Source organism: Fusarium sambucinum, chromosome IV, assembly GCF_050947815.1.
Source record: "Fusarium sambucinum isolate potato_lamoka chromosome IV, whole genome shotgun sequence".
Lineage (NCBI taxonomy): Eukaryota > Fungi > Ascomycota > Sordariomycetes > Hypocreales > Nectriaceae > Fusarium > Fusarium sambucinum.
This window is the reverse complement of record NC_139291.1, coordinates 7,915,991-7,943,115: the sequence shown is the minus strand read 5'-3', so window position 1 is coordinate 7,943,115 and position 27,125 is coordinate 7,915,991. Positions and strand designations below refer to the sequence as shown.

At 47.5% G+C, this 27,125-nt stretch overlaps 12 protein-coding genes across 12 annotated transcripts; 6 read left to right on the top strand and 6 right to left on the bottom strand.

The window, feature by feature from the left end:
* Positions 1 to 310: 310 nt before the first annotated feature.
* Positions 311 to 2,557, top strand: FSST1_002576 (uncharacterized protein; the record flags this gene model as incomplete). The annotated part of the gene is made up of 7 exons (XM_083228579.1): positions 311 to 360; positions 423 to 548; positions 595 to 648; positions 696 to 839; positions 885 to 1,216; positions 1,266 to 2,155; positions 2,201 to 2,557. 7 exons carry the CDS (start codon positions 311 to 313, stop codon positions 2,555 to 2,557), a joined length of 1,953 nt encoding a protein of 650 aa, XP_083092758.1.
* A 163-nt stretch (positions 2,558 to 2,720) lies between these two features.
* Positions 2,721 to 4,529, bottom strand: FSST1_002575 (uncharacterized protein; the record flags this gene model as incomplete). Its single annotated transcript, XM_083228578.1, has 5 exons — positions 2,721 to 3,395; positions 3,449 to 3,716; positions 3,763 to 3,974; positions 4,025 to 4,304; positions 4,354 to 4,529. 5 exons carry the CDS (start codon positions 4,527 to 4,529, stop codon positions 2,721 to 2,723), a joined length of 1,611 nt encoding a protein of 536 aa, XP_083092757.1.
* A 1,570-nt stretch (positions 4,530 to 6,099) lies between these two features.
* Positions 6,100 to 8,041, top strand: FSST1_002574 (uncharacterized protein; the record flags this gene model as incomplete). The annotated part of the gene is made up of 3 exons (XM_083228577.1): positions 6,100 to 6,471; positions 6,520 to 6,631; positions 6,684 to 8,041. The coding sequence occupies 3 exons, from the start codon at positions 6,100 to 6,102 to the stop codon at positions 8,039 to 8,041; spliced, it is 1,842 nt and encodes a 613-aa protein (XP_083092756.1).
* A 314-nt stretch (positions 8,042 to 8,355) lies between these two features.
* FSST1_002573 (peptidylprolyl isomerase ssp-1) lies at positions 8,356 to 9,104 on the bottom strand (the record flags this gene model as incomplete). The annotated part of the gene is made up of 3 exons (XM_083228576.1): positions 8,356 to 8,365; positions 8,418 to 8,674; positions 8,736 to 9,104. The coding sequence occupies 3 exons, from the start codon at positions 9,102 to 9,104 to the stop codon at positions 8,356 to 8,358; spliced, it is 636 nt and encodes a 211-aa protein (XP_083092755.1).
* Positions 9,105 to 12,216: 3,112 nt separating this feature from the next.
* FSST1_002572 (DNA-directed RNA polymerase II core subunit RPB9) lies at positions 12,217 to 13,218 on the top strand (the record flags this gene model as incomplete). Its single annotated transcript, XM_083228575.1, has 3 exons — positions 12,217 to 12,746; positions 13,062 to 13,122; positions 13,174 to 13,218. 3 exons carry the CDS (start codon positions 12,217 to 12,219, stop codon positions 13,216 to 13,218), a joined length of 636 nt encoding a protein of 211 aa, XP_083092754.1.
* Positions 13,219 to 13,699: 481 nt separating this feature from the next.
* FSST1_002571 (mitochondrial 54S ribosomal protein uL14m) lies at positions 13,700 to 14,215 on the bottom strand (the record flags this gene model as incomplete). The annotated part of the gene is made up of 3 exons (XM_083228574.1): positions 13,700 to 13,995; positions 14,072 to 14,156; positions 14,201 to 14,215. 3 exons carry the CDS (start codon positions 14,213 to 14,215, stop codon positions 13,700 to 13,702), a joined length of 396 nt encoding a protein of 131 aa, XP_083092753.1.
* A 681-nt stretch (positions 14,216 to 14,896) lies between these two features.
* On the top strand, positions 14,897 to 16,949 carry FSST1_002570 (SET domain-containing protein; the record flags this gene model as incomplete). Its single annotated transcript, XM_083228573.1, has 2 exons — positions 14,897 to 14,995; positions 15,054 to 16,949. 2 exons carry the CDS (start codon positions 14,897 to 14,899, stop codon positions 16,947 to 16,949), a joined length of 1,995 nt encoding a protein of 664 aa, XP_083092752.1.
* A 398-nt stretch (positions 16,950 to 17,347) lies between these two features.
* Positions 17,348 to 18,808, top strand: FSST1_002569 (NADH:flavin oxidoreductase/NADH oxidase; the record flags this gene model as incomplete). Its single annotated transcript, XM_083228572.1, has 3 exons — positions 17,348 to 17,692; positions 17,741 to 17,799; positions 17,842 to 18,808. 3 exons carry the CDS (start codon positions 17,348 to 17,350, stop codon positions 18,806 to 18,808), a joined length of 1,371 nt encoding a protein of 456 aa, XP_083092751.1.
* A 274-nt stretch (positions 18,809 to 19,082) lies between these two features.
* FSST1_002568 (uncharacterized protein) lies at positions 19,083 to 19,303 on the bottom strand (the record flags this gene model as incomplete). Its single annotated transcript, XM_083223851.1, has 2 exons — positions 19,083 to 19,136; positions 19,187 to 19,303. The coding sequence occupies 2 exons, from the start codon at positions 19,301 to 19,303 to the stop codon at positions 19,083 to 19,085; spliced, it is 171 nt and encodes a 56-aa protein (XP_083092750.1).
* Positions 19,304 to 20,216: 913 nt separating this feature from the next.
* On the top strand, positions 20,217 to 21,858 carry FSST1_002567 (uncharacterized protein; the record flags this gene model as incomplete). Its single annotated transcript, XM_083228570.1, has 3 exons — positions 20,217 to 20,475; positions 20,529 to 21,670; positions 21,727 to 21,858. 3 exons carry the CDS (start codon positions 20,217 to 20,219, stop codon positions 21,856 to 21,858), a joined length of 1,533 nt encoding a protein of 510 aa, XP_083092749.1.
* Positions 21,859 to 22,207: 349 nt separating this feature from the next.
* On the bottom strand, positions 22,208 to 23,268 carry FSST1_002566 (uncharacterized protein; the record flags this gene model as incomplete). Its single annotated transcript, XM_083228569.1, has 2 exons — positions 22,208 to 22,625; positions 22,796 to 23,268. The coding sequence occupies 2 exons, from the start codon at positions 23,266 to 23,268 to the stop codon at positions 22,208 to 22,210; spliced, it is 891 nt and encodes a 296-aa protein (XP_083092748.1).
* A 1,868-nt stretch (positions 23,269 to 25,136) lies between these two features.
* FSST1_002565 (uncharacterized protein) lies at positions 25,137 to 26,648 on the bottom strand (the record flags this gene model as incomplete). Its single annotated transcript, XM_083228568.1, has 1 exon — positions 25,137 to 26,648. The coding sequence occupies one exon, from the start codon at positions 26,646 to 26,648 to the stop codon at positions 25,137 to 25,139; it is 1,512 nt and encodes a 503-aa protein (XP_083092747.1).
* Positions 26,649 to 27,125: the final 477 nt, after the last annotated feature.

Sequence of the window (27,125 nt, the reverse complement as noted above, 5' to 3'; positions counted from 1 at the left end):
TAGTTCCCTACTAAACGTTAGAGTCACTAATAAACATATTATCCAAGAAACACTCATACTAAATGCTCAGATACGACTGAAAAAAAGAAAAGAAATTTATCTTACCAATTCTTCCCTGTATGAGAACTTCAATGACCCCAATTCCATCTCCAACTCCAAGGTCACGTGTCGGGATACTTGTCCTTGGTGGGCACGGAGTCAATTCCATCTCCCCCAATCCTCACCAAACAACTTACACGCCTTTCCCCAGTATCGACTAACCAATGTACATGTATACCCTGTCATTCTAAAACCCACCGTCGAAGTGGTCATGTCATCTCATTCCGAATCATCCGTGCGACGTGCTTGTGAGAGCTGCCGGTGAGTACCAATGGCATGGATCTCAAATCTGACGAAGTAGGATACTGACTTCATCGACGCAGACGCAAAAAGACGAAATGTACTGGCGAAAGACCTATATGTTCTTTCTGTGAGCGTTTGAAGCAGGATTGTGTCTATTTGCCGAGGAATAGAGAGACTGTTAAGAGAAAGAGGAGGACATCTAGAGCGTGAGACAGCTAATGCCTCTTGTAAGCTGTACTGACAAAGACCCAGAGATCGAGTTGTCAATTTCCGAGAGGACGCCGATGGGATAAATGAGCTTCTTGGGTAAGAAACAGCGATTCTACCTGTAACTGACTGACTGACATCAACAGACCGCATGCCGCCTCGTCAAGTACTGGCTCAGCCTTGACACCCGACTCATTACCAAGACAGAGAAACAGGACAAATTCCACGATAGAAAGAACCTCAAGACGCATAAACAGGATAAACATCCACGACGAACCCTCATCATCTTGGTACCTCTCCTCATCCTGACTACTGTACCCTCTAATCATCATCAGGTCTTCTCTACCAGAAGTAAGCCCATCGTCAGCTTCAATTGACAATGCAGTACAAGAATACCGAAGACGGCTGTACTTCCAGCCATTACCTCTCTTCGATCCTCAAGGTCTAAGAGAACGCATCGAGAGATTTCCCATGTTTTTACAATGGATCTTTCTCGCGCTTGCACTCTCGAATCTTCCGTATGATGCGAGCAGCGCTAAGGAAGCGGACCTTATCCATTCTCATGCGAGAGCTGCGCGAGATACAGTATTGGAACTCGCCATGCGAGGAACAGCTCAGTTGGAAATCTCACAAGCGTTGTGTTTACTCGCGCTGGGCGATATACTCGGTACTACAACCCTCACTTTACCAGCACGAAACTAATCATCAACCCACAGAAGGAAGACCGGCCCTCGCGTTAATGACGATAGGAGCAGTCGGAAGACTTGAACTCGTCCGCGGAGCATGTTACTCCGACTCCCCCAGCGACGCCAGTCTACGCTGCTACTGGAGTGTCTTTATCCTAGAAAAAGGCTTCACACCTCGTTTCACACTTCTATCCCAAACACACTCCAAACCAGAATATCCTCGCAGTGCCCGCGAGCCCTCACCACCAGCATACATAGGCGATGAAGAGTACGCACCAGACTTGGTCACCATCCGGGATGATCTAAGAACAGATCCCGGAATCACTTCCCATGCTGTACGCGCTGTATCTTTCTGCGGAGATGTGATATCGTATCTTCATGCTCTGCGTATAGGAAAGGCGGATAATCCTGCTGATACAAACTCCAACTTTTACCAATTAACCAATACGCTTTATGATCTTGAGTCAAGACTTGGACATATACATTTTGTTCGTAATGTGGGCTTTTCAGAAAGAACGCCAGAAGAGTTTGAGAGACATAGGGAATATTGGGCGCCGTGGTTATTGTTCCAGATAACGGCGCATGCGACGCAGGCGTTGTTGAATCATCCGTTTATTCACCTTGTTACTTTGCGACGAGCGAATCGACCATCGCAACCTCGACTGTTTCTTCAGCAGACGGTTGATCAAGCCATGTTTCATTCAGCGTGGGTTACGAGGCTGGTTCAAACGTGCATGGATCGAGGACTAATGGTTTACGATCCATTAATCGGGGACTTGGTAGCTGCGACAGCTACAATTCCGTGGTTATTCCAATATGCTCGTGACACAAAGGTTTCAGAAACATCAAAGGAAAACTACAGAAAATGCATCGATTTTCTAGAAAGTATGCCAGATCCTTCTCCAAGGAGTATTCAAAAGGTCCATCAACCACCCCCTCCAATTTCCAAGACTAACAAGTAGCAGCGAGAACTTTTACATCAGTTACAAAGCATGTCCAGCCAAGCCCATGATAACAACATGATAAGTTTCCAGCCTTCAAAGATCTGGCAGCTTATTGACTCTGATATCATGGACGCTGTAGCTCCACAGCCGACGACGGGAGAAGTGGTGGGTAATCAGGCTGATGCGTCCAAGACGACTGTGAGTGTGCAGACGACTTTTGTTCATCCTGTTGGCGAGAGGAGGACGGAACAGCGGCAGATTAATATGGCTGATACTCTTGTGGGTGCGGGGGATTTGTATGAAGGGTTGGAGCAGTATTCTTTGGATAGTATATTTTCGCAGCCTATGTTTATTGATCATGCTTGGTTGCATGTATAGTTTAATATTACTATAAGAATCACCTTTGATGATCATGCTTGGTATATGTTATTCATCTACTTGAAGATGCCCGAGTTAAGATTGAGTAGACCTTTTAGCGAGATGGCAAAGCCTCTCCTCAGTGCTTTACACATAACAACTCCTTCGAAACAGCACCCATAAATTAAGCCCACCGATGCACAAACTCATCCTTCTTAACACTCTTAGCCAAAGCCTTCTTATCAACAATCCCATCCACCTTCACCTTCAAACCCTCCACATCCTTCTCCAACGCAACAACCGACTCCTCAAACTCAGGATCAAGCATTTTGACCGGCCCAAACGGACTCTCCGCCAATATGTTATCACGCAACAGCTGAATCGCCAACCTCGCATCATCAAGTCTTGACGTAACACTCGTCTCAAAGCTCTCTTGTGCACCACGCATCACATCCGCCGTCTTATCCGAGCGATCTTTAAAAGCCTTGCTCAGAGCAGATACCTGGTCTTGGATGGACGCATCCTCTGTGTCGGGTAATGACAAAGAGAGATCACGCATGAGAGCTTCTATGGCGGGTTCGTCGAGGATTCCGGAGGAGCGACGTCTGTTTCTGCTAGTTGCGTCGCGACGGTTGCCGACTGTGCTGGCGCGCATGCGGATGGGTGATGGGTTCCGAATAGGCGATGCTGGCATAGCTGCTCGAAGAGACTTTTTCTTCTCTGGGGAGAGAGAGGCGGATGATTCGGCTTTGGCGGTGGCGATGATGGAGGATGCTGCTGCATTGTGGGACTTGAGGATTTCTACTCTCTCTGTGAGGAGTGTTATCTTGTCTACTAGATGATCCAGACATTCATTGACCTGTACAACGTTAGTGCTGCCATGGGCATTGCGGTTATGATGGAGGGACATACATATGTCACTGCCACAGCTGAGCGGCGCAGACTTTGTCCGCTTTGAGCATCTGTTGATTTGAGAGCTGGTTCCAAATGCTGTTGCTCAGCCGACATTTGTGCAACAGGTAGAATCTCAGAGTAAAGTGACTCGAGCTCTTCCTCGAGGGCTTTGACGTCGTCTTGAGTAGCAGACTTAACATCTCCTGAGCGCTCTGCTTCTAGGATGGCTTCGAGATAGATTCTGTCTAGTCTTGTACGAAGGGTCTCGACAGTTGTCTTGATCAATCTGCAAGAGTTAGTACAGTTAACAAAAGGTACGGGGTTGAACATACCTCATACAAGTTTCCCGTAGCTTCTCGATCCTCTTTTCCTCCTCAGGGTCCTGCTGATCAAGTTCCCAGCCAAGTTTCTGAAGGCTCAACAAGAGCTTATCATCAGATTGTAAAACAGTATCAACGGTTCTTTTCACATTAGAACGAGAGGTCTTGGCAATCTGCTCCAAATCCGCAACACGATACTCGAGACTCTGCGCCTCACCATCGACCTAAAACGGGATCAACACGATGACGAAGAAAGAGAGGGGGCCTGTGTTACCTCAAAAACCAGCTTCTTCAAAGCATGTTTTGTCTTGTCAAGACGCTCCTCTTCCAGATCCCTGCGCTCATGCTCCGCCTCATCACGTTTCTTCACCAAGCGCGCAAGAGCGTCTTGCTGCTGACGCAACGTCTCTGTCTGCTTAGTGATAGTCTCTGTAGACCGATTCAACTCTTCTATGGCTGCACGAATGTCATCTTCGTTCACCGCCTGAACTTCTCCCAAGTCATGCAGGTCAGCGAGCCGATCGACCTGTCCGCTCTTGTCAAGAGCAGTATACCTAGATGAAGTCAGAGACAAGAGTACACAAGAATAGGGTCACGACTCACAGTGCCAACTCATCACCCGTGAGGAGATTATCTGTCGCTAGATGCAGATTCGCCCACTCGACAAAGGTGGTGTCGGATAGGGCGCTGCGGATGTCGTCCTTTGTGGCGGGGATGCCGTGCGCGCGGGCAGCCTTGAGCAGCAGAGCTTCTGCGCGATCCCTGGGGCCGAGATCCATTTTGAGCCTGTGGAATAGCGAAGTGGCGTTTTCTCAGGTAACGTTGATGAAGGGTTTAATGTTGTACAGCCAACGTCTCGGTTTGTAGATTTCTGTTGATGGGGGGCGGTACAATTGAGAGTGATGTCAACCAAAACCAATTTGACTTGATCATGAGTGAATTTTGCAGTAAATAAACATGCGATGAACTCAGTGACACGGTGTACTAAAGAGCCTCAAAGATGTATCTCCAATGTCGATCTCGACATGAGTAGAAAATACAACGGGTATCCGAAGAAAGAAAATAATGAATAATCTGAGTGTCGTCAATTATTCGGTGAAAAAGCTGCAGTGTGTCGTGTCGCGAAGCTTGTATCTCTTCAAGTTGACGTTGGAGATAACCTCAGTTTCAATTGTTGAAACAAAACAAATTGACGACGTCGGCTGAAGATCCGAGACATTGGGCGGTCAAACCTAGACTACCCCTGTATTTTCTTTTTCAGGGGATAGCACAGCCTGAAGGACGATCATTTTCAGTGGGGTTACAGCACAAACATAACACAACACAACATGTAACATCTACAGCACATCTTGCATTGGTAAGGATCTTGTATTTTGGGACTATTGACTTGACGATGACTAGAATAGATCGTAACAGTTGTGCATTCTTTCTTGCATCAGTCAATGCAGGGGATAAATGTGCAGCTGTGTTGTACAGAGGATCCATTGATGGAGATAATGATGTTTACCTATATAAATAAATATTCACTTTACTCTGTCATTCTGACAGGATAATGTCCTCTCAAATAAGAGAAAAGACACGCCTAACAAACAGATTTACTTCATGTCTCATACACCTCTCATCGTTTGACAAGCCCATGTCGTGACCAGGGGACGTCACCATCACAACTCCTGCAAACGGTCATACAACACTCATATCACATATCATATCTCTGTAACACGAGTCTACAGCCCTTTTCTGTACATCAAACCCCACGGGGAATTAAGTCGTGTCTCAACTTCACAAATCCCGTATGACGTCCCCATGTCAAACAAACCCACCTCGTACCATTAAAAAGTAAAACAAATATCCTTCCTTCAAACAGACATCTACAAAGTCTCGACACGGATAGATTCTCCCTTTCAAAGGCCCGATCCCGTTCTTCCCGAGCAAACAACAAACTGATTAGTACATCCTGTCCCCCCATTTAGTCTAGATTCGTGGGATTCTCTTCGGGTTCCTACATTATCTTGTTCCAAAAGGAGATATGCCCACATTGATGGACATACTAGTTCAAACGGCTGTAAAATAAACCTGAAATCGAATGTTTGGGTACCCGGAATATGGTACCATTCACTGTAATGAAGTACTGCCAGTGCCAAACCTCTGCCCGAAGCTATCCACAACGGTCCCTGCCACTGCCAAACCTTTCCTTTCCCTTTTCTACTCCTATGACCTTTTTCGAGTCCTCTCAGATCCTTTTTAATTATCCTTCACCCTTCCGCAAATTTGGTTGCGAAAGGGTGTATCTAAACGTCCAACCACCTCATCCTCCTCCTTCTGGGCTGTGTATTATCACCAAGTAACACCATGTCCACCTTTAGAAACAACGTTTCTAAAATCCTCCGCTGTCTCAGTCCCTCAAATGAAGCCGACACCTCGAGGCCAGAGGTCCATTTGACCCAAACACTGTTTCAATCCATCCGAGACATGTCGCTATCAAACATTTGGAAGAAGCGATTCAACTTCCTCGCCGGCAATGTGCTTGAGTTTGGCTGGGTCGTTGTGATTTATCTCATGAGTGAGCTCATCATTTGGGGCTTGAGTAGGGCGCTGGCGCCCATACATCTCGAGTTCTTTTCTTCCATTTTTGGTATGATTTTGACCTTTTGCTGTATGGCTTTCGCCTACTTGTGCTTCAGTGGTGTTGATGATGTCTACCAAAGGCACATAAAGTCAAAGGTAAAGACCCTGATTGCATCTGTCGAATAGAACTGACCGTCATTGCAGGTGGACTTCATCAACGTCCATTTGGGTTTGGGATTTCCTATCCCTCTGGTAATGCTCAACCAGAGCGATATTCTCGGTGGCCGTGACATTGCCTGCATCATTGGCAACTTTGGTGCGTACTGATGCGGGAAAATGCTGGACAATATACTGACTCCCTTCCCTAGTTGTGACGAATCTTGCTTCGTGGGTCATGGTATTTGCTCTGTCGCTTCTCGTCATGACCTTTGCAGCAAGATGGAACCAAGTCTCAGACGACTTCTGCCTCCCTCAGGCTCACACAGAAGTCCCGCCCAGGATCGAAAACAGCTGGCTCTCCGACTCGACTCTTGATCAAGTACCCCAGCCCATCTTGGGTCGTCGCGAAAAGACAAACCAACCAGCACCCGACCGAGAGACTGCCCCTTCCACAGCAGCCAGTCAACGATCATCCATCGCCCTCAAAGATCCCATCGATGCTTCCCGAGTGTGGCACCTCTGGACATCCAACTTCCCACTATTGGCCTCATTCATGGGCATCTTCATCGTCGGCGCACCAATAGCCGCCGCTGCCAACGAAGACCGCATTCTCGATGGGTGTGTATTGTGGTTCATATGGGCACTCACCCTACGCCTCCAACGAGAAGTCAGAACCGCCAAGATAGGCGCCGACATGCCCAACTTCAAGAACGCGATCGTCACGCTTATGAATCCTGTTCTGTTCACGACTCTTTTGATGACGGCATACACCCGGGCCAAGGCTGGAGCATATGGCTTCCAAAGTCTGTCCAAGGTGCTGGAGGATTTCAGCAGCGGCACTCCACTTTACGTCCTCTGGACTTCGGTGGCCACAGGAACACCTCTTTCGGATGACCGCACTCCGTGGTTTGGTGCTGGTGATGCTGCGCTTTCGATTCTTGAGTGTGGTATCCTGATATGGGGTTTCAAATTGTACGAGTGTCAGCGGCAGCTATTCAGCTTGGCCGGACTGTTGACAGTGTTGATTGCGACAGCCGCTGCAGCCGGCAATGTCTTTGTTTCTGTTCTCTCAGGAAGCTTGATCGGTTTAGAGCCGTCTGAAGCGCTATCATTCGCCGCACGAAGCACAACATTGGCACTCGCCAAGCCAGCAATGGCAGCATTGGGCGGAAACCTCGGTGTTAACGCCGCCCTCGTGGTGAGCAACGGGATCTTGGGTCAACTTTGTTACCCCTTCGTACTGGACAAGTTGGGCGTCAAACGAGAAAACCTCAGATCCGAAAATAGCATCTCTGAGTCAGACGGCAGAAGTTCACGCTTAAGCCTCAAACCCCTGCTAAAGACAGCTCAGCAAGATCTAGCAAGCGGCGACGACCCCTTCACCATTTCCGCCGGCATCGCCGTCGGTATCAATGGCGCAGCAATGGGTGTCTCATATCTGTACGAAACAAAAAGTCGCGCTGCTCCATACGCTGCTCTCGCAATGACGGTATCCGGTGTCATGACGGTGGTTTTCACAACGGTAGAACCCTTCAAGGGAGCCGTTTTGGACTTGGCCAGAAAATAAGAAAAGACGGCGATAGATCCAGGATAGACGTTTGACGCACGTTGAATATGCCTGTTTGTTTAGAGTTATATACTTGCTTAGAAAGACGGATAGAAGGGCGAAAAAGAGCAAGCCAGTTGTGGATGGGGTACTGTAAAAATTTAGATCTAGGCAGAGTAATGTAAAAAGACAAGACTTGATAATACACAACCTCACTGAAGTTCATAATATGCGTCACGGGTTTAAAAGTGCTGAAGTCTGCGGGAGAGGGACGATAACGATGCGCTCTGCTTTGTCAATTTACAACGTTTGATAATTTATATATTTTTTTCCAATTATTCCAAACTGTGAAACAAGTCAGTAACAAGGTCTGGATTCATTTTGAGAAAAGACTTACCGCTCAATCAAGTGCAGACCACTGGCCGTCTCGACAATCTCGCTCATGTTGCCTGGAGAAAGACCAAAAGAAGCATCTTCAAACTCCTTCTGCATATCTCCCCTGCCAAAGTATCCCAAATCTCCACGCTTGCGAGCTGAAGAGCAGTCGGACTCGGTGAGAGCAAGTTCGCCAAGGCTGACACTTCCAGACTTGATCTTTTGCTCGTGCTCCTTGATGATCTCGAAAGCCTCCTCCTTGGAGCGAGTAATCTCGGCCTGTTGCGATTGAATTAGTCAGCTGTTGAAGGACCATTGGGGTAGGTAGCATGCTACATACCTCTCTCCAGCTGCTGGGTCGTCGGCTGTCGCGATGCTTGACGAGAAGATGGGCAGCGCGAATCTTGCCCTCGGGGACACCAGGAACTGCACCAGGACGCGAACCAGCGCTATGGTTTGTGGCCATGTAGTGCTTGAGCTTCTCGGTGTCGGTGCCGGAGGGGGGTTCCCATCGCGACAGCTTCTCGGCCGAGTTGAAGTAGTAGGGGAGGTTCTTGGAGTTGGAGTGTCGGACCTCCCAGCCAGGAGGAAGACCGGTGTCAGCCTGCGCAGATGTTAGTAAGTTGTATGGGGAAAGTTGAGGCCATCCATGGAAGTCAATGGAATTGAACGAATGAGGAGTCGTAGGGAGCTTGGTGTTGCTTACCATTATGTCGGTGTTGACTTGTTAGTGGGTATTAGAAGAGTTTGAAGGGAGCTGAGTACAACGTCGTAGATGTGGTATGTATGGTCGAATTGTCGTCTTGAGTGAAAGAAAAAGTAGGTATGTTGGTAAAGTAAGCTGGAGCTGATGGAGCTGGTTATGGGTTATCCATTGCTGTTTCTGCGGGATGAACGGCACGTCATTGTTCCAGTAGTTCCATGGACCATAGCCCCCCTCTCACCTTAGCAACGCTACATGGCAACCAGCGCGCGGGGTTTGACGCGGGGTGTCCATGTCTAGTCTATTCACTGATAGGTTCAAAGAACTACCCTGCAGTGATACTCCCCTTGAACCAAGACGCCTTTTCATCTTGACGAGGGATAAAATCCAACTTGGTTAATAGATTTGACCCAATAGAGAGACATCTTTTCAATTTGGGGGTCATGGGGCTGATTGTAGTGGATGCGCAAACAAGGGGTTTCGTTGTCACCAGACTCGTAGCACTAATATTAGGAGTCGAAGTTTCTTTTTCCTTTACTTCCGGGCCTCAGGGTATTAGAAAAATTGACCGCTGGAAGCATAAGAGACGAAATTAGTAGGTCACTTTATGCCCCTTGTGCTATAGTTCTTAGACTACTTATTTTTATTCCCTAAGACTTAGGACGCCATTTTTTCTGCTACCCAGGACCGGGAACTAAAAACACAGAGTCTCAAGCTGGGTTTGTGAACGTGTGTCTACCATAGAGTGTCCACCTCAACTTGAAGGCAATCTCTTGCCGTCAGGTTGTAGGTCTTATGCCTCAATGGAAAGCATTAAATCAATATCCCCAGCCCATCAAATCCCCTTGCCCTACCCGATATGCAGTAGGGACGTGTACATACATGCTGTACGTTGACATCCAGTCAATCCGGAATGATATGCAGGCCTGTCACTCTCCTTCTAGCCCTGAACCTTGTCCAGAAGTTAAAAAGCTACGTGGTGCGGCCCTGATTTTAATTGCCAGCCCTCAGGGTATCAGAAAAATTGACCGCTGGAAGCATAAGAGACGAAAATAATGAGACACTTTATGCTTCTTAGGGTATAGTTCTTAGACTACTTATTTTTATACTCTAAGTCTTAGGAGGCCATTGTTTCTGCTACCCAGTAGCCAGCCAATAGGTAGTGCCCAAGAAAAAAGGCTCTAGTTTTATGGGATTCTATCTGTGCGTGGAAATGGAAGCAGGTTGTAAGTAAATGCGATGAGAGCTTGGATCATAAAGACTAGAGCGGTGAAAGGCTTGAAATTGCTTTGAGAGGTTTTTTCCAATGATTTGGTTCATTGGATTTTGTGACAGAAATGGCTTGCTTGATGCTATGCTATAGGGTTGACTTACACCTTCATCAGCTCTCATCGTAAGCGTTGGACTAAAGCATCGATCGGATCGTATTCCCGTCAAAACAGCACAGATGAATTTAATTAGACCTACTTGATGATTTTACACGATTTTTAAAGTTTAACACTGATTAATTAGACTTATAAAATGATTGTCGAATTAAAGTGCGTGGCGCAAATAATTACTTGCATTAAACACTTTAACTCGAGTCTCGACTCACACCGTAAGTATAAGCTCACTCAATGCTGAGACAAAACAGGACTGAGATGTACTATTGTGTAAGTGGATTACTGAGAAACATGGAAGTGGGCTGTAATTTAGCTGGTTAAACACCGCTCTAGTGACGTATAAAGTTGAGGCTCAAGGCTTCAATATTTCCGTCAAAGGTTACTGAGATCTGATGGTCTAAGTTGGCTTTGAGTATTGTTAGTCGTGATTAACTTGGACCTTGGTGCTTGTTTATCCTCACTACGAAGCATACTATAATGGGTACGTACTCATACACGTGGACACGCCTGAGGCCTTTTCTGTTGGTCGTGTCTCAAATACTGTCTTGGTGCGATCGCGATGGTCTCGTGGACCTCTTCGAGACCTTCATGTGCCCTTTAGTGATCATTTGTCCCGCGCCTACATCGTTTGATGTGGCAGGAAAGCGTGTTCCTGCATCCGCCTTTACGTTGACTGATCAATCACCAAGTAGTATTTTGATGCGTGTCTCTTGTGTGCATACAGTCCCTATCGTGACAGATGTTACATTGTGCCTGATTAACGCACAAGTGATGATGTGAACAGCCCCTGTTTGTCCAGCCTTGTGTTTTTAACGTACAAACCTAGACCTGGTAAGCATCGGGAATATTTAGTTACAAAGTTAACCAATGAGAAAGTTAACACGGTGTATATTCACGCCTTGTCGAATATCTTCTGGCTGCCTCTAGATGAAATGCTCCCAAGGCATCACCGCTTCATACCTAATCAAGAATTATCGACTCGTTCAAGCCGTGAGTCACCACAATTAAACCCTGTCAGAAAGGAAAGTCCCCAGTGTTTTTGCCTTGCCACCTGCATTTCAGACCGTGAGATAGAGGGAATGGGAGTCAGCCATAGCAAGGCGCTGCAAAAGAAATCAGATTTTTGTCTGCCCGCCCACGTGTGACCGCCCACACGAGGCCACGGAGGGATGAAACTATGGAACTGACTTGTATGCCTGGAATCAACGTTTGTGCCTTGGTTTTGTTCAAGAGTCATTCGCTACCCATCCCCTTACAAAACCCGATCACCTAGCCGCCCAACCTTGTAGCTTTGTTCTGTCTCCTCTTGTTCTATAATTTAGACTCGAATTATTCTTCTGTACTAGATATTATTCAACTCTAAAACAATCTTCATAAACCTTGACAATTATTTCCTTACAATATATTGGTTGTTTTATCCCAACTCAAACTCAGCCCAACCACACAAAAGCCAAAAAACCAGGCAGTCAACTCAAATTCAGTACCCGAAAGGAAAAGTGGGACAAGGAAATCAAAGCCTCCCCTCCTAGACTATTTTATTAGCACGCTACCTTCCATCAACTCTCCCCTTCTTCTTCCTCTTACATCAACATTTCGACCTCTGCTCCCGACTCGTCTTTAATCACGGCTTGAAGATACAAAGCATTTCAACTTTTGCATTTGCTCTTTGCATTTACAATAAGTAAAAAAACATTCCGTTCATACTCGAACCACTACACAACAACGCGACCGACACAATGGCGACTCCCCAATCCACCACCTCTTACGAGGCCACCGACAGTGACAAGAAGCTCGAGCAGATTACTTTCCGATTCTGCTCTGAATGCTCCAACATGCTGTACCCTAAGGAGGATCAGGATGCTCACAAGCTCCAGTTTACCTGCCGAACCTGCCAGTACACCGAGGACGCCAAGTCTACCTGCGTCTTCCGCAACAACCTCAACACCTCGGCTGGCGAGACCGCCGGTGTCACCCAGGATGTTGGCTCCGATCCGACGGTTAGTGACCTTCCACCTGTTCTCTGCCACGGTTGTGGTGGAGTCATTTACTGCACCTCTTGCGGCAAGCCCGATTGCCATATGGTTGCCTCTTTGAACAAGATCAGTCAGCCCATCACGGGCATGTGCCAGTTCACCTTGCCATGGGAGGACCCTTTCACCGCCTACGATGAGGAGATGATGGACGAGGACTCTGATGACGCCAAGACAGAGTCTGATGACTTCTTCTCCGACGTGAGCGAAGAGTTTCTTGACGAGATCTCCATGATGTCCGACTCATGAGTTTTCTCTTTCAACACGAACTGTACACCCGCATCACGACGACTATGAATATGACGACATTATTGGCACGAACATTATTACTTTTGGGCTGGCTGGCACATGCTCGGGCTTTGGTATTATACACCGGCGGTAAAACATACCGACCGTGACATGACAAAGTTTAAGAGTTGGAAACAGCAGTTGGAGCACTGGGTGGCTCGCGTTTTCTTTGGAACCCGCTTGTCATCGCTTAAAGACTGCTGGCTGACTTTATTTTTCTTTTGCGCGCTGCAGCTCCCGCGATCTACAAAGACCTGCCCTAGTTGCCAGCACACCGAAGCTGTCTTCTTCCAGTCTCAGCAGCGAAGCGCTGAAACCGGCATGGTACGTTGTTCATGGTCAACATGCCAATCACCTCGATACTAACAAGGTCAGAAACTGTTTTACGTCTGCTGCGAATGCGGTCACATTTTCACTTGAGCGAGACCTTGTATCGATACCCAGGCACCGACACGTCGCTGTGCAAGATGTTCGCATTATCTGTATTTGGCAAGGCGTTTACAAAAGGTTATGACAAGGTTTCTGTCATGGGCGCTGGGTGCTTTTTAGAAGGAAATGGAACCTGTATTTTAAACTTGATCCTGTATTGCTGCAAATGGCAGTATATGTGCTTGGAGGAAGAAATTGAGCTACAACCAGCTGCAGTCTGCAGTCTTGGTTTTAATAATTGACGACCCATATTATGTGATGTATTGTGTGAACATATTGTGAATGTCATGAGCTGAAAGGTGTTTTTATTCTCGCATCAACGCCTCGCATATGCCCGAGTATGGTATTCATAATTGTACAGTATTCCACTCGTACACGGCTGTTGTCAGCCAACCTCGCTCCCGTAGTCTATCCTGTGTTTTTATAAATCATCACCCATCCCCTCACTTCCTCAAATTCGTGTCGTAATTGTTTATGCCTGCATAGGAGCCATGGATAAGATCTTGCTCCACTTCTTGCGCTTCAACTCTGCGCCAACAGCACCGTTGATACGTGATCCGACGGGGTCACCAGACTTGTTCAACAAAACACAAGCATTGTCGTCGAACTTGACAATTGATCCGTCGGGGCGCTGTGTAGGGTATCGGGTTCGGACGACGACGGCGTGACGAATGTCACCTCGCTTGACCTTGTTGGCGGCAGACATACCGGCCATACCACCGGAGGAGCTACCACGCTGCTCTTGGACGACGACGACGAGACGGTCACCTGAGTAGAGTTAGTCATCGGTCGAGTAGCTGACAATCGTTCGAGTCGTAGGTATTATCGTGGGAGGTTATCGTACCGATTCGGGCATGTCGCTTTTGGCCAACGACCAAGACGCATTCAACAAGGGCAGCGCCCGAGTTGTCGATGCAGTTAAGCATTGTCTACATAGTCAGTATAAGGATATATAAATTTGGATTGGAATCACCTTTAATTGAATCATCTTGACTGTGTATCCGCACGCGGAGGATCGATAGCTCTACTCTCACCACGGTTCAACTCGGGATATCGTCAACTTGCCCAACTGAACTTTTCGACTAGCATCACGTGCACACAGCCACAGCTGAGATTCAGCCACATATCGATTAAACACTCGATTAAACACCGCCCCACCCGTCGCCTGGCCAATGCCCCCAAACCGGCCTTGATCAGGGAAGACTGTACAAATCAACCCCTAACCTACAAGGCCGGCGAGACACTAACATGTCATTCCACCTTGGTCATCTCTTCCCTCCTTCAAGTCCGATTCCTTGAGAGGTTTATACGTTATATCGCCGTTCCCTCACCAGACTCTGAGCATAATTTGCCTTTATATCATTCTTTATCGAAAGAAACTTCAATCTCCACTGCCCTTGCTTAGGCTATGACGTTGCGGCACGAATGAACTTAACTAGAACAACATTCATTGAGATCCTCTTCTCTCCTTCACCTCTGGCATTTGTGCTTGGCAGAAGCTGAAAAGCAACGATCGTGGCTCCGACAAGGCTGTGATTCAGTGAACCGATCGACATCTCCGCTCTTTTCTCGCTCGGACTTTTAGTCTCTTGAGGGACACGTACGCTCCTTTATCCGACGGCAGTATCAACAGCACGAGTCTCTTGACAGAGACCTCGAGTTTGGCAAGATGCCTCCTTCACAGACTGCGGGCAACAAGAAGCCACGCATGACACTGGCTCAAGTGTCAGCATATGATGACATTCTCACTGACGCCCTGGTTGATCATGTGAGTGGTTTACGATTGAGTATCCTATTAAAAGGCAATGCGACTCTAACACAGCTAGGTCTTTTATTGGACAACAGTTCCCAAGAATCGCACATCTTATCACCCCTCGCGAGGTGTAAAGGAGGAAGAAATTGGCAAGATTCTTCAGGAAGAGGTGGTTCTGAAGAAGGATTTGGAGAGTGCCGAGAAGAAATTGTTGACAACAAACGGACTCAAAAGATTTCACAATGCATTGAAAACCGACAAGGAGAAGGACGATTTCCGAAAACATCTCAGACGTTATGTACAGATTTATCTTCCGGATTGTCCTTGGGAGGTCAGCTCAACGAACCGATACACGATTGTCAGCCACGAGGCAGCCGTAACAGCCAGACGAGCCATACGGCGCAACGAAGCCATCAAGTATTTGTCAGGTGTACAGGTCGTAATCACACCAGAGGAGGAGCGGGCAATCTCGTCTCAGAAGAAGGATTTCAGCATTGTCGTTAGTTCACGAAGCAAGTGCACAAGCCTTTTCATGGGACCTGCTCGATTTGCGAATCACGATTGCGACGCAAACGCTAAACTTATGAGGACGAGCCATGCAGGGATCGAGATTATCGCAACGAGAGCGATTGAAGCAGGAGAGGAAATCACAGTCACGTACGGAGATAACTACTTTGGCGAGAACAACTGTGAGTGTCTGTGCAAGACATGTGAGGACCTGTTGAGGAATGCTTGGGAGCCACAAGGGGGGACAGTGCCAGTTCGAACAGGCATTGAGCAGAGTCAGTCGGATGGTTACTCACTTCGACGACGACGAAGAGATGATAGTATTTCTGGCTCTTCACGAACACCATCAGTTACCCCCGATATGCGACCACGGATTACGAAGGCCAATTCGAGAGGATCACTACTGGCTCGAGATTCATCATCTATTAGATCTCCATCTGTCGAACAAACCAGTCGCAAGCGAACGCACGATATTCTGGCTACACCGCCCAAGACACCAGCGAAGCGGCAAAAGCTTGGGATCCAGCCGATAATCTCAGACTCTTCATCGCGCGGCACATCTGTCACGGCTAGTGATTCAAGTGGAGCTATCGAGACAGATGTCACTTCACCTGAGAAGGAGACCCCAGAGCCTATGCAGACACCATTGAAGGGCGTATCAAAGCAGAACAATGAACAAAGCAGGATCGCACCCGTCTCACCACAGAGCACGGAGGGTTCGCGATCACCACATCAGAAGAATGGGACTACGTCGAGCAATCGAAGCAGTTTGGATACTATGTCTATTCAAGCTATTTTGAACGATCCACTAGAGTCTGAGATGGAAAGTGAACCTGAGGCCAAGAAGTTGGAGGAAGCAACAGTGGTACCTCCACCAGTTGAACCAGTTGCACCGATTGCAACCAGCATTGAGGCAGTCGAGGAGGGCCAAGCGGCTGATGAGGAACAGCCAAAGCGAAAGAAGGCACAACGTCGTGTCTACAAGGAAGACACACCCCCAGCTCGAGTACGAACACCGGGCGATTACCTCCTTACACCGCTACTTTTATCAGAACCCGAGATGGCTTGGATTCAGTGCACCATCTGCGACGGTTACTTTGTACAACAAAACGCATACTTTACACGAGCTTCATGTCCTCGCTGCGAACGACACTCAAAGCTTTACGGATACATCTGGCCAAAGACGGACAAAGCCGGACCTAATGACAAGGAGGAAAGAATTTTGGATCATCGCACAATTCATCGATTCTTGGATCCTGATGATGAGCGAAGGATAAGAAATCGCAAGAGTTTTGGAGTCCTCAAAGCGAATACGGAAGAGACTGAGGATCTTGAACGAGGACGAAAGCGGCACAGCACAGTTGGCTTAATTGGAAGGATTGCTCCAGCGACAGAACAAGACTTGGGTCACAGAAGGAGCGGAAGGTTACGAAGAGTGAACAGTAGGTTGCTTGACCCTTGATATCGTGGTCAGATCGTACATATATGCTTTTTTTGTTTTTGAGGCGAGCGGGATTTATTTGTATATTTTCAACAAAGAGTGATCAGGTTGGTTACACCTCTTGGTCTATTACTACTACCTACCTAGTATAGATAATCGACCCACCATCTGGGCAACGTTATTTATTATAAATGCTTCAACGTTAAATAATTGTCCGCTCAAATGTCCGACCGAATAATAAAGCCGAAAATTAATGCACGTTCCCCAGGACAGTTCACCTTGACGATTTTTAATGACGAGATTGATAATCACAACGTCATTGGCGCATTATGTTTCAGCAATGTAAAGATATATAAACTGTCATTCCCATAGAGTTTCATCGACTGTGATATCTCAATCTCAACAACGACAATCTCAAAATGGCTGCCTATCTCACCAATCGAATTGTTCACCCTCATCACGGCATTCCCGTCTCGAGGCCTGAAACTCCTGCACCTGCAAAGACTGAAAAGTGCAGCCATCCCATTCCCAACGTGGCAGCCAAAGGCGTTCCCTTTTTCACCCCAGAACAAGATCCCCCCGCTGGTCTGGCCATCAAACCCGAGGATGGAAGACCTGTACCTAGATTATTCCAACCTCTCAAGATCCGAGGTGTTACGATGCAGAACAGGATCTGGGTGAGCCCCATGTGTCAGTACTCTTGTCATGAGGGTTTTATGACACCCTGGCATATTACTCATTACGGAGGCATGGCTCAGCGTGGTGTAAGTGGCGTTTCTCCAAATAACAAAAACGGTAACTAACGTGAATAGCCTGGACTTATGATGGTTGAAGCCACTGCTGTGCAGGCCAATGGTCGTATCACACCCGAGTAAGTTTTTAACAGACTTTCGTATCGTGTGGAAACTTACAGACAAAGGGATGCTGGAATTTGGCTAGACGCCCACGTCGACACTCTCCGTAAAAACGTCGACTTTGCACACAGCCAAAACACAAACATCGCTATCCAACTCGCCCACGCAGGCCGAAAAGCAAGCTGTGTAGCCCCATGGCTCAGCGCCGGCGCCACAGCTACAGAGGAAGTCAATGGCTGGCCCGATGATGTCGTAGGACCCAGCAATGAACCTTTCAACGAGCATCATCCTACGCCTCGAAGCATGACTATCCAGGAGATCAACCAGCTCAAGAAGGATTTCGTCAAAGCTGCCATCCGTGCCGTTACTGCTGGTTTTGACGTGATTGAGCTGCACTTTGCGCATGGGTATCTCGTCAGCTCTTTCTTGACGCCTAGCGTTAATAAGAGAACTGACCAGTACGGTGGAAGTTTCGAGAACAGAACTCGTCTTGCGCTTGAACTTGTGGAAGAAGTTCGTGCTGTTATCCCAGAGACTATGCCTCTCTTTGTGCGATTCAGCGCTACGGATTGGCTCGATACTAACCCCGAGTACAACGGCGAGAGCTGGACCGTTGACCAAGCTGCCAAACTATCTCAACTCTTTGCTGAGCGCGGCGTTGATGTTATCGATGTATCAAGTGGCGGTAACCACCCCATGCAGAAAGTAAAGGGTGGACCAGGTTATCAGGCCGGGTTCGCAAAGTACATCAAGAAAGAAGTAGGCGATAAGATTCTCGTCAGTACGGTTGGCAGTATCAAAACAGGAACTCAAGCCGAGGAGCTTATTTCTGGTGGTAAAGACGAAAATGATGTACCAGTTGATCTTGTTGCTGCGGGACGAATGTTTCAAAAGAACCCTGGTCTTGTTTGGGCTTGGGCGGATGATTTGGATATTGAGATTCAGGTTGCGCATCAGATTGGGTGGGGATTTGGAGGGAGGGCGACGAAGAAGGCTGGGCATGTCCAGATGAGTCTTCCTGAATAGAAAAGAAATAGAAATAGAATTGAATTGTTGGTATAGAGGTCAAAGTACATGCATGCGAATGGGACGAATAGGAAGGCAGTGATGTTTGGGATATGTCCTGTTTTGGTAATTCATCCTGTGAGTAGTCTGGGCAGAGATGAGTGACATGCGAATCCATGCTTGGTGTCAAATTATTTGTCCATACAGCACTGTCTTGAAGGCTTAAACATATCCTCCTAGCTCATTCATGCTCGGATATTGTCAGTTACTTCTTCTCAGTCCATTGCTTTTCCAATCACCGCCCTTCCTCTACCCGTTTCTCAATGATGAGAGGTTTCTTCTCATCTACCTGTACGCTAATGTAAGTATACATTCTCCTGTATTCATCACTCAGCTTACTTGGTTCTGGAGATCATTTGGTTCCGAGAAAGCCTTGTTGATTGTGTAGTAGACATCATTCTTCCACTCCGTCACTTGGGCCCCAAGGCCGATGTAAAGTGTATAAGCAGGATGCATTGTAATTAAGTGTATGAACTTGAGTAACAACTTGAGAGAAAGGAAAGAGTTTTTATTTCGATTTGACACCTCATCATGTCAGCGTCAGCAGTTGATCTCATGTAAGCACCCTATCTATTCTAGCTGGTTGACTGGGCTGACGGGTTCTAGCCAAGATGTGTGAGATGGTAGGTCTTGGGTGTAAGACTGAGTGGCCAATTGAAGGAAGAGGGTTGGTACAGTAGATGTTGCATGCGCATTTATTAATTATACACAAGTGTTTTATTTAAGTGGTAACTTTGTTGATATGCAGGTAGGCTCATGGAATGCGGTGGCTGCATGTAGGCAGAGTAGACCGAGGATTCCGGGACTAAACATACAAGATCCCTGCATGTCAATATACTCTTCTAATGTTTATGTAAATTGCCTATCTCGTATTCTTTTTCTTCACCGTCTCCAATGAGAATAAATAGAGATTAATCGGTGAGTGTCATGCAATAAGTTCCTGACCAACCGACATGACATAATATCCATATCTCAGTTGTTCGTTACTAAACAGAACATTTACATATCAGCATTTTAAATTATACAGTAAAGTCCTACATTCAACTGATACAACCCTTGTAGTCAAATATAAGTTCTATACAAGTGTTGGTTATCTTCATTCGCATGAATAATGGTATCAAGATAAGACCTCCAGGGTAAGGTCACCGCCAAGACACGGGGAAACAGCCCTGAAATCCAGACCAGGCAAAGATAAGCAATGCCTCGGGTTCCTGGCAGGGCAACCAAGCTAAGCTGCAGTAGCTCAAGATCATCACGTCACAAGCACTGGAGCTTGTATCACCTGCCCCCAGGACCTGAATGAAACCCTTCTTCTACCTCACCGTTTCATCCATCTTCTTCTTCCTTCATCATCACAACAACTAACAAAATGACAACAAAGGGTCTCTGTCTGGTCGCTGCTACGGCCGCTCTGTCGGGCGTCTCAGCTCTTCAGATCCCTCTCAACCTCCAAGTCCCAAAGCTCTCATGGGGTCCTTTTAGCGACGATCTTCCTCTGGTTGATACCAAGGAGTTGCAGAAGAGCATCAAGCCTGAGAATCTTGAGGCGCGAGCGAAGGATCTGTATGAGATTGCTAAGAATGGAGAGGAAGAGTATGGTCATCCTACTCGCGTCATCGGCAGCGAGGGTAAGTTATCGCCGACATCGGCATTTATCATTGACTAACTGACTGGTGAATAGGTCATCTCGGAACGCTGTCGTACATTCACGCTGAATTGGCCAAGCTAGGTGGCTACTACTCCGTCTCGAACCAGCAATTCCCTGCCGTTTCAGGCAACGTCTTTGAATCGCGACTCGTTCTCGGCAATGACGTTCCCAAGGAGGCTGCCCCCTTGGCTTTGACTCCTCCTACAAAGAACAAGGAACCTGTCTACGGAAAGCTTGTTCTCGTTGACAACGAAGGATGCGACGAGTCAGATTATCCCAAATCCGTCGAGGGAAACATTGCGCTCATCCTCCGTGGAACTTGTCCCTTTGGAACAAAGTCTGGCAACGCTGGCAAGGCGGGTGCTGTCGCGGCTGTTGTGTACAACTACGAGAAGGGTGATGTTCACGGAACTCTGGGAACTCCTTCTCCTGATCACATCGCTACTTTTGGTCTTGGTGGTGATGAGGGCAAGGCTGTTGTCAAGAAGATCAAGGATGGCGAGGAGGTTGACAGTATTGCTTACATTGACGCCGAGGTCAAGACTATTTCTACTACCAACATCATCGCTCAGACCCGTGGTGGCGACCCTGAGAACTGTGTTATGCTTGGTGGTCACAGCGACAGTGTTGCCGAGGGTCCTGGTATCAACGACGATGGCTCAGGCAGTATCTCTGTGCTTGAGGTTGCCGTCCAGCTGACCAAGTACCGCGTCAACAACTGTGTCCGCTTCGCCTGGTGGGCCGCCGAGGAGGAAGGTCTCCTCGGATCCGACCACTACGTCTCTGTCCTTTCCGAGGAGGAGAACCGCAAGATTCGTCTCTTCATGGACTACGACATGATGGCCAGTCCCAACTTTGCCTACCAGATCTACAACGCCACCAACGCTGCCAACCCCAAGGGATCAGAGGAGCTGCGCAACTTGTACGTTGACTGGTACGAGGAGCAGGGTCTCAACTACACCTTTATTCCCTTTGACGGTCGCAGTGACTACGATGGTTTCATCCGTGGTGGTATTCCCGCTGGCGGTATCGCTACTGGTGCTGAGGGTGTCAAGACTGAGGATGAGGTTGAGATGTTTGGTGGAGAGGCTGGTGTTTGGTATGACAAGAACTACCACCAGATCGGTGACGATCTGACCAACGTCAACTACACTGCTTGGGAGGTGAACACCAAGGTAAGTCAAAATCATCACATGTTTTGATACAGTAACACTAACGTAATACCCCACAGCTCATTGCTCACTCTGTCGCTACCTACGCCAAGTCTTTCAAGGGTTTCCCTGAGCGATCTATTGAGGCTACTGTCCAGACTGAGACATACTCCGACAAGACAAAGTACCACGGCAGCAAGCTCTTTATGTAAGAAGTGGCTGTCTGTTTCATAGCATAGCATTAGTTCGTTTCTGTAGCATTCATAGCACACACGCACTCCTAGTAATGGCTGATTAATTGATTGGATGGATATCTCTACGTTAAATAATTGCAAATGCCCAGCTAAGCTAAATCGACTCCATGTGGAAGAAACAAGAAATCGTTACACATAAAAACAACCCAGAACAAAAAAAGATGCCTGTCTAAATCCATCCCCAACCAATAGTAATGGAACGACTTCAACCTTAACACCGACTTTGCATATTTGTCATCTTTTTATCTAGATGACAGGAGGGGGAGGAGAGTTTGTTTCATGATATACTCTCGAGACAAAAGCCTCATCACGCTGATGTAACATTGTACGGAGTCCCAACCAACACACCACCAGTGGGAAACTCGCAGCTGCCGACCTGTGATGGTGCTGCGCCGGTGTAGTACTCGAAATCATCACGCAACTCCCTCAACTCTATAGGCAGAACAATTTTGGATAAAGCCTTTGGTGTGGTGAGGTTGGCGAGGGTTCCTGAGTATGGTGACGACGATGTTGACCATGACGAAGCCGGAGGGCGGTGCCCCACATTGACGGGGGTGATCTCGGGGGATTCGGTGATTGAGACGGTCGTCTTGGCGGCCGAGGATCCGGATCCGGGCCTTGCTGTATGTCGTAATCGAGCAGAGAGGCCGACGTTGAATGTGAGTAGTCGAGCAACACGATGAGCGAGTTCGTCGCGACTGTTCTTTGCGTCTTTTTCCCCGGGGCTATTTATTCCGTCAGTCAGCACATGTTCCCAATTCCAAATTCCATTGTTCAACAAGAGGTCCGTGTGCCAAGCCAAGAAAGTGGGAATTAACAGGGTATAACCTGCATGTCTTGCTTGTCCAATTGTCTCGCCATTTGCCTTGCTTTTGCTCTTTTCCCCCAAACTTACCAGTTCACTATTGTCATCATCATAGCAATCGACAGGTTATGCCACCGAATCCTCGCGCAGAGTGCTTTGATGCGCTTCTCGAAATGTTTAGCCGCATCTTCCGGGCTGGACGTTGTAGATTCTTCATCGACGGCGCAGCATAGCGATGAGAGGCGTGAGAAGGCGAGGACGGTATCTGTAAGAGTCGCGACGAGGGTTTCGAGAGAGATCCAAGCGGCGCGAGCGGGAATTGGGATCTGGCCGTTCTCGATGAGGTTGAGGGTTTTGTAGAAGGCGTGTACGGAAGAGCGACACTCTTTAACCTCTCGAAGAAGTGCGTTGAGGACGAGTGTGTCGTGCTGAGGCGAGATGTTGAGATCGCTGAGGATGTCGATGGCTGCGGCGCCCACTTCAAGAAGGCCTGTGATGGCGGTTGGGGTAGGGAGGCCGACGACGGCGAGGGGATCCATGTCGGCCTGCAGAGCGGAAGGCATCTATCGCGGTATCATCCAATAATTTGTGATAATAAAAAAAAGAAAAGAGAGCGAGTAAAAAGTGAGGCTCAAGAGGAGGAGGTTTAAAGAAGTTGCAAATGAGAAGTGAGCGGGATGAGGAATTCTTGGCGAAAGGCGCCGGCTTCCAGGTCTTCCCCCCCTTTGGCTTAAATGGGCCTGCTAGAAGAGGCCCCTGGGGCTGAAATGGAGAGTGACAGTCGCCCGCGGGAGTAGACGAGAGAGCGAAGCCCGAGAGTAACGGACGGGGTGGGGTGTAGACTGTAAAAGTTGACCAAAACAAAAAAAAAACCAGGAACGAAAAGTTTGGAGCCACTTGACGAAATGACGAATAACTAGTAGTAAGTGGATGAGTTGAGAGGATGAGAGAGAGAGTTGGAGAAGTGAGGAAAGATGAGAGAGAGTAGTTACAGGGGAATGAAGCAACTGTAAGTTTGATGGTGGTTCTATTCTTAGTCTAGTAAATGCTACCTATGCTATGCTATACCTGATGTTAGGTCTGGCATGGGGAGTTTGTAAGGCAAGGTCTGGAAGAGACGGCAACAAAAAAAGGGTTCAATGGATGTGAACAGTGCAATAGGTCAAGCCGTACATCCGAGACAAGCAAACAGGCGGGGGTGTGTGTGCACCTATTTCGACAACTGTAGAAGCGAGTGACATGCATTTAATTCTTAGGGGGCTTAGGGGGTTTACAGTGGGTTTTTAACATTGATAATTACCTACAATATCAACTTATTTTTTTGATATGTCTATCCATCTCATTTATTTAATATTTCGATATCTTTTGTCTTGTCTTGTCTCTCTCTTTCTCTCTGATGACTCTATAACCACCCCAGACTAAAAACTGGGCGTTTGGAAATGGTGGATGTCGAGATGCCGACTTGCCGGGGTCGATTGGGCGCGATCGGATACCGGCACGGCGCGGTGAGATGATGCTATCCTGTTCCACTTTTTATCTTTCCCTCTTGACTTTTCCTCTGTTTTCATATATATTGTTTTATCTCTTCGGCATATATATTCCGTCCGGCATTTTCGATCATCGTATTGACTCATGGTTGATTCTCCATGTCAAGCCTCAAGCCTCAAGCCGATATCCGAAAAATCTCTTCTGTTTACACAACACGTTGACCTGTCTGCTTCGTTCGGTATGCGCGTACCTGCGTGGCTTGAACTAACCGTTGGCTATTCGACGCTGACGTACCTATGATTACTGCAACATCACTGGCTTAAGCGTCCTAACTAAATACTACTACAGCAGTGTTCAATTAATTTGTTTATGCTCATCAATCTACAATGATCGTCCGACAATAACGGCTCTGACGGCACAAAACTGAAACCCTTTTTTAGTACAATGCGTAATTCCAATTTAATCCCGGATTTGAAAGGAAGGCTGTTTGTTTCACCGCCCGCATATACATACACTTAGACATCAATCAATCACAAAGTAAACAAATTAATAAAATAATAATAAAAAGACTCCATTTTCCTATATGCCGTCTACCGTGCCGTCATATCCATACCCGGCCCGGGATGATCTCGTCTGCGTTTACGGATACTAGACGGACTATCATTTTCCTCTCTACCTTACCTTTTTGCCTGTAATACCCGGGGACCCATTTTGATTCGTGACTTACACGCGTCTTCCAGAGACGACATCAGTCAGCAACACCTTACCTTGTTCATTCCTCTGAAGAAAAGTATTGATGGCAGTTAACTCTGTCTACCAGAGACTGAAAAGTTAAGCGCCATGATTGTAATGCAATACCTTACTTACTTACCTTGTGACCTGGAGAACTTCCGCAGTGTGCGGACGAATTCCAGTAAGCGAGCTAGAATAGATAGTCAAAGAATTAGAGTGTCATTTCGACATCCCCATCTTCGTTTCTATTCGAGTTGTCCTCGTCCTCACTTTCACTGCCACTCGAGTTGTCCTCATCCTCGCTTTCACTGTCACTCGAGTTGTCCTCATCCTCGCTTTCACTGCCACTCGAGTTGTCCTCGTCCTCGCTTTCACTGTCACTCGAGTCGTCCTCGTTTTCACTACCACTCGAGTCTGGTGGAGCGTCATCGTTGTAGGTTCCACTCTCATCATCAGCGTCTTCACCACTACTGGTGTCGTCGACGCTGCGATGCTCCTCATCATCGTTGTCGTTCGAGTCTACATGGATGTCAACAGCCTCGTGATCAAAGCCAAAAGCCTGCCACTCGTTGTTTCCCACGTTGACCCACTCTTGAGGAACATATGTTTCGACGACCTCTGCCAAAACACCTTCCCGCGTAGATGGTCTTGCTGCAACTGAGACTAGACGCATCGGGCTGTTGTTCGGTGCTCCCATAGGCTCAGGCCATTCTTCGTAGCGAGGCCCAAAGAGTTCCCTCAGGCCTGCTCGTGGAGTCGGTCGTGCTGCCAGTGAACCCAGAAAATTCTGAACGTTTCTCTGTGTTGTAGCATCTTCCTGTGGTCCGGGCTGCTGACCTTGTGCCGGAGGCTGTGACGCCTCTAGCATAGCAGTGACCTCCTCTCCGACATGTGGTGCAAGCAAATCTTGCCATTGAACATGTGGAGTTGGTACCTCTGCCTGCGAACCTGCCATAGCATTCTGGCCGTTTGCCCGTCTTGCAGGCATCTGGGCCCAAGGTAAATCCGGAATAGGTGGAGGAATAGCAGTCTCATCGTCGTCAGAAGAATCCTCTCCTTCGAACCAAGGACTCTCTCCCTCCAAAGCAGCGTGCATCTCGTGAATCCGATCTGAACGCTTGTCCATCATCTGTCCAAACTCCTCCTCAACAATGGTAGAAAACGCATTGACAATAGATCTCTGACAGATGATCATATTCTGCTGCTGCATTTTAGTTACCAAGTGGTAAAACAGGGGGACAAAGCCAGGTTCTAAGTCCGTAAGACCTTCTGGCCACTCACCTTGCTGAATACTCTCTTCAAACCCAGCAATAGCCTTGCAATCTCTGCACCGACTACCGCCGGTCAGGATTGCAGGGACTGTCGAAGCAGGGCCCTCCTTGGGGATGGGTACCACTTGAGAAGGCTTGCCGCAGTCGATGCACTGTAGGGAAGTACGGCACATGGGACATTTGCGGTCCTCCCAGGACGACTTGGAAGTCCCCTCGTTTTGGACACGACATGCTTGGCATAGAACGTGACCGCAGAGAAGAATCTCTCCAAGGGTTGGGTCGGTATCCAAAACGTCGCCTTCACGCTCTGGCACGGGAGGGAAACTTGTCACTGCAATAGCCTCCAAACAGATGGGGCATTGGACGTGAGAAGTCGTGTTAGGTTGAGAGGGGTCGTTGTTGATGTTGATAGCCTCCTCGATAGGGGGCCAAAAGTCCTGAATGGAAGACATGATGTCGGTAGGTAGGGGGGTACTTACTGGTAAATGGTGTAGATGTCGGAATGACAGTTTCCTGGAAATGTTGTGAGTGAGGTAAATGATTTCTAGATTCTTGCCGGAAGAATGAGAAGTCTGTTTACTCAAGATTGGTGATGAGATTGTTGAAATACAATAAGATGGACCATATCCCCTATTTATACTCAAAATATTGGTTGTTCTGCTATTGTATGAGATCAGGAACAAAGATGGTGTTTTTAAAGTCATGAATATGTTCCTTTGAGATGAAGAAAGTGTCCAAGTTTAACAATGAACTCTTAGCATGTTCTACACAATGGAACTCACTTTAATGAGAACATCCATTACATCAATTGAACAATGTCACAAGCTCAAATGTTCACTAAGGAATTGTCTATTCTCAAGTTCAGATACATTTCATTTCGTTTCCTTTCCCTAGAGTTTGGCTAGTACTTGTATGAAATACCCGTCATT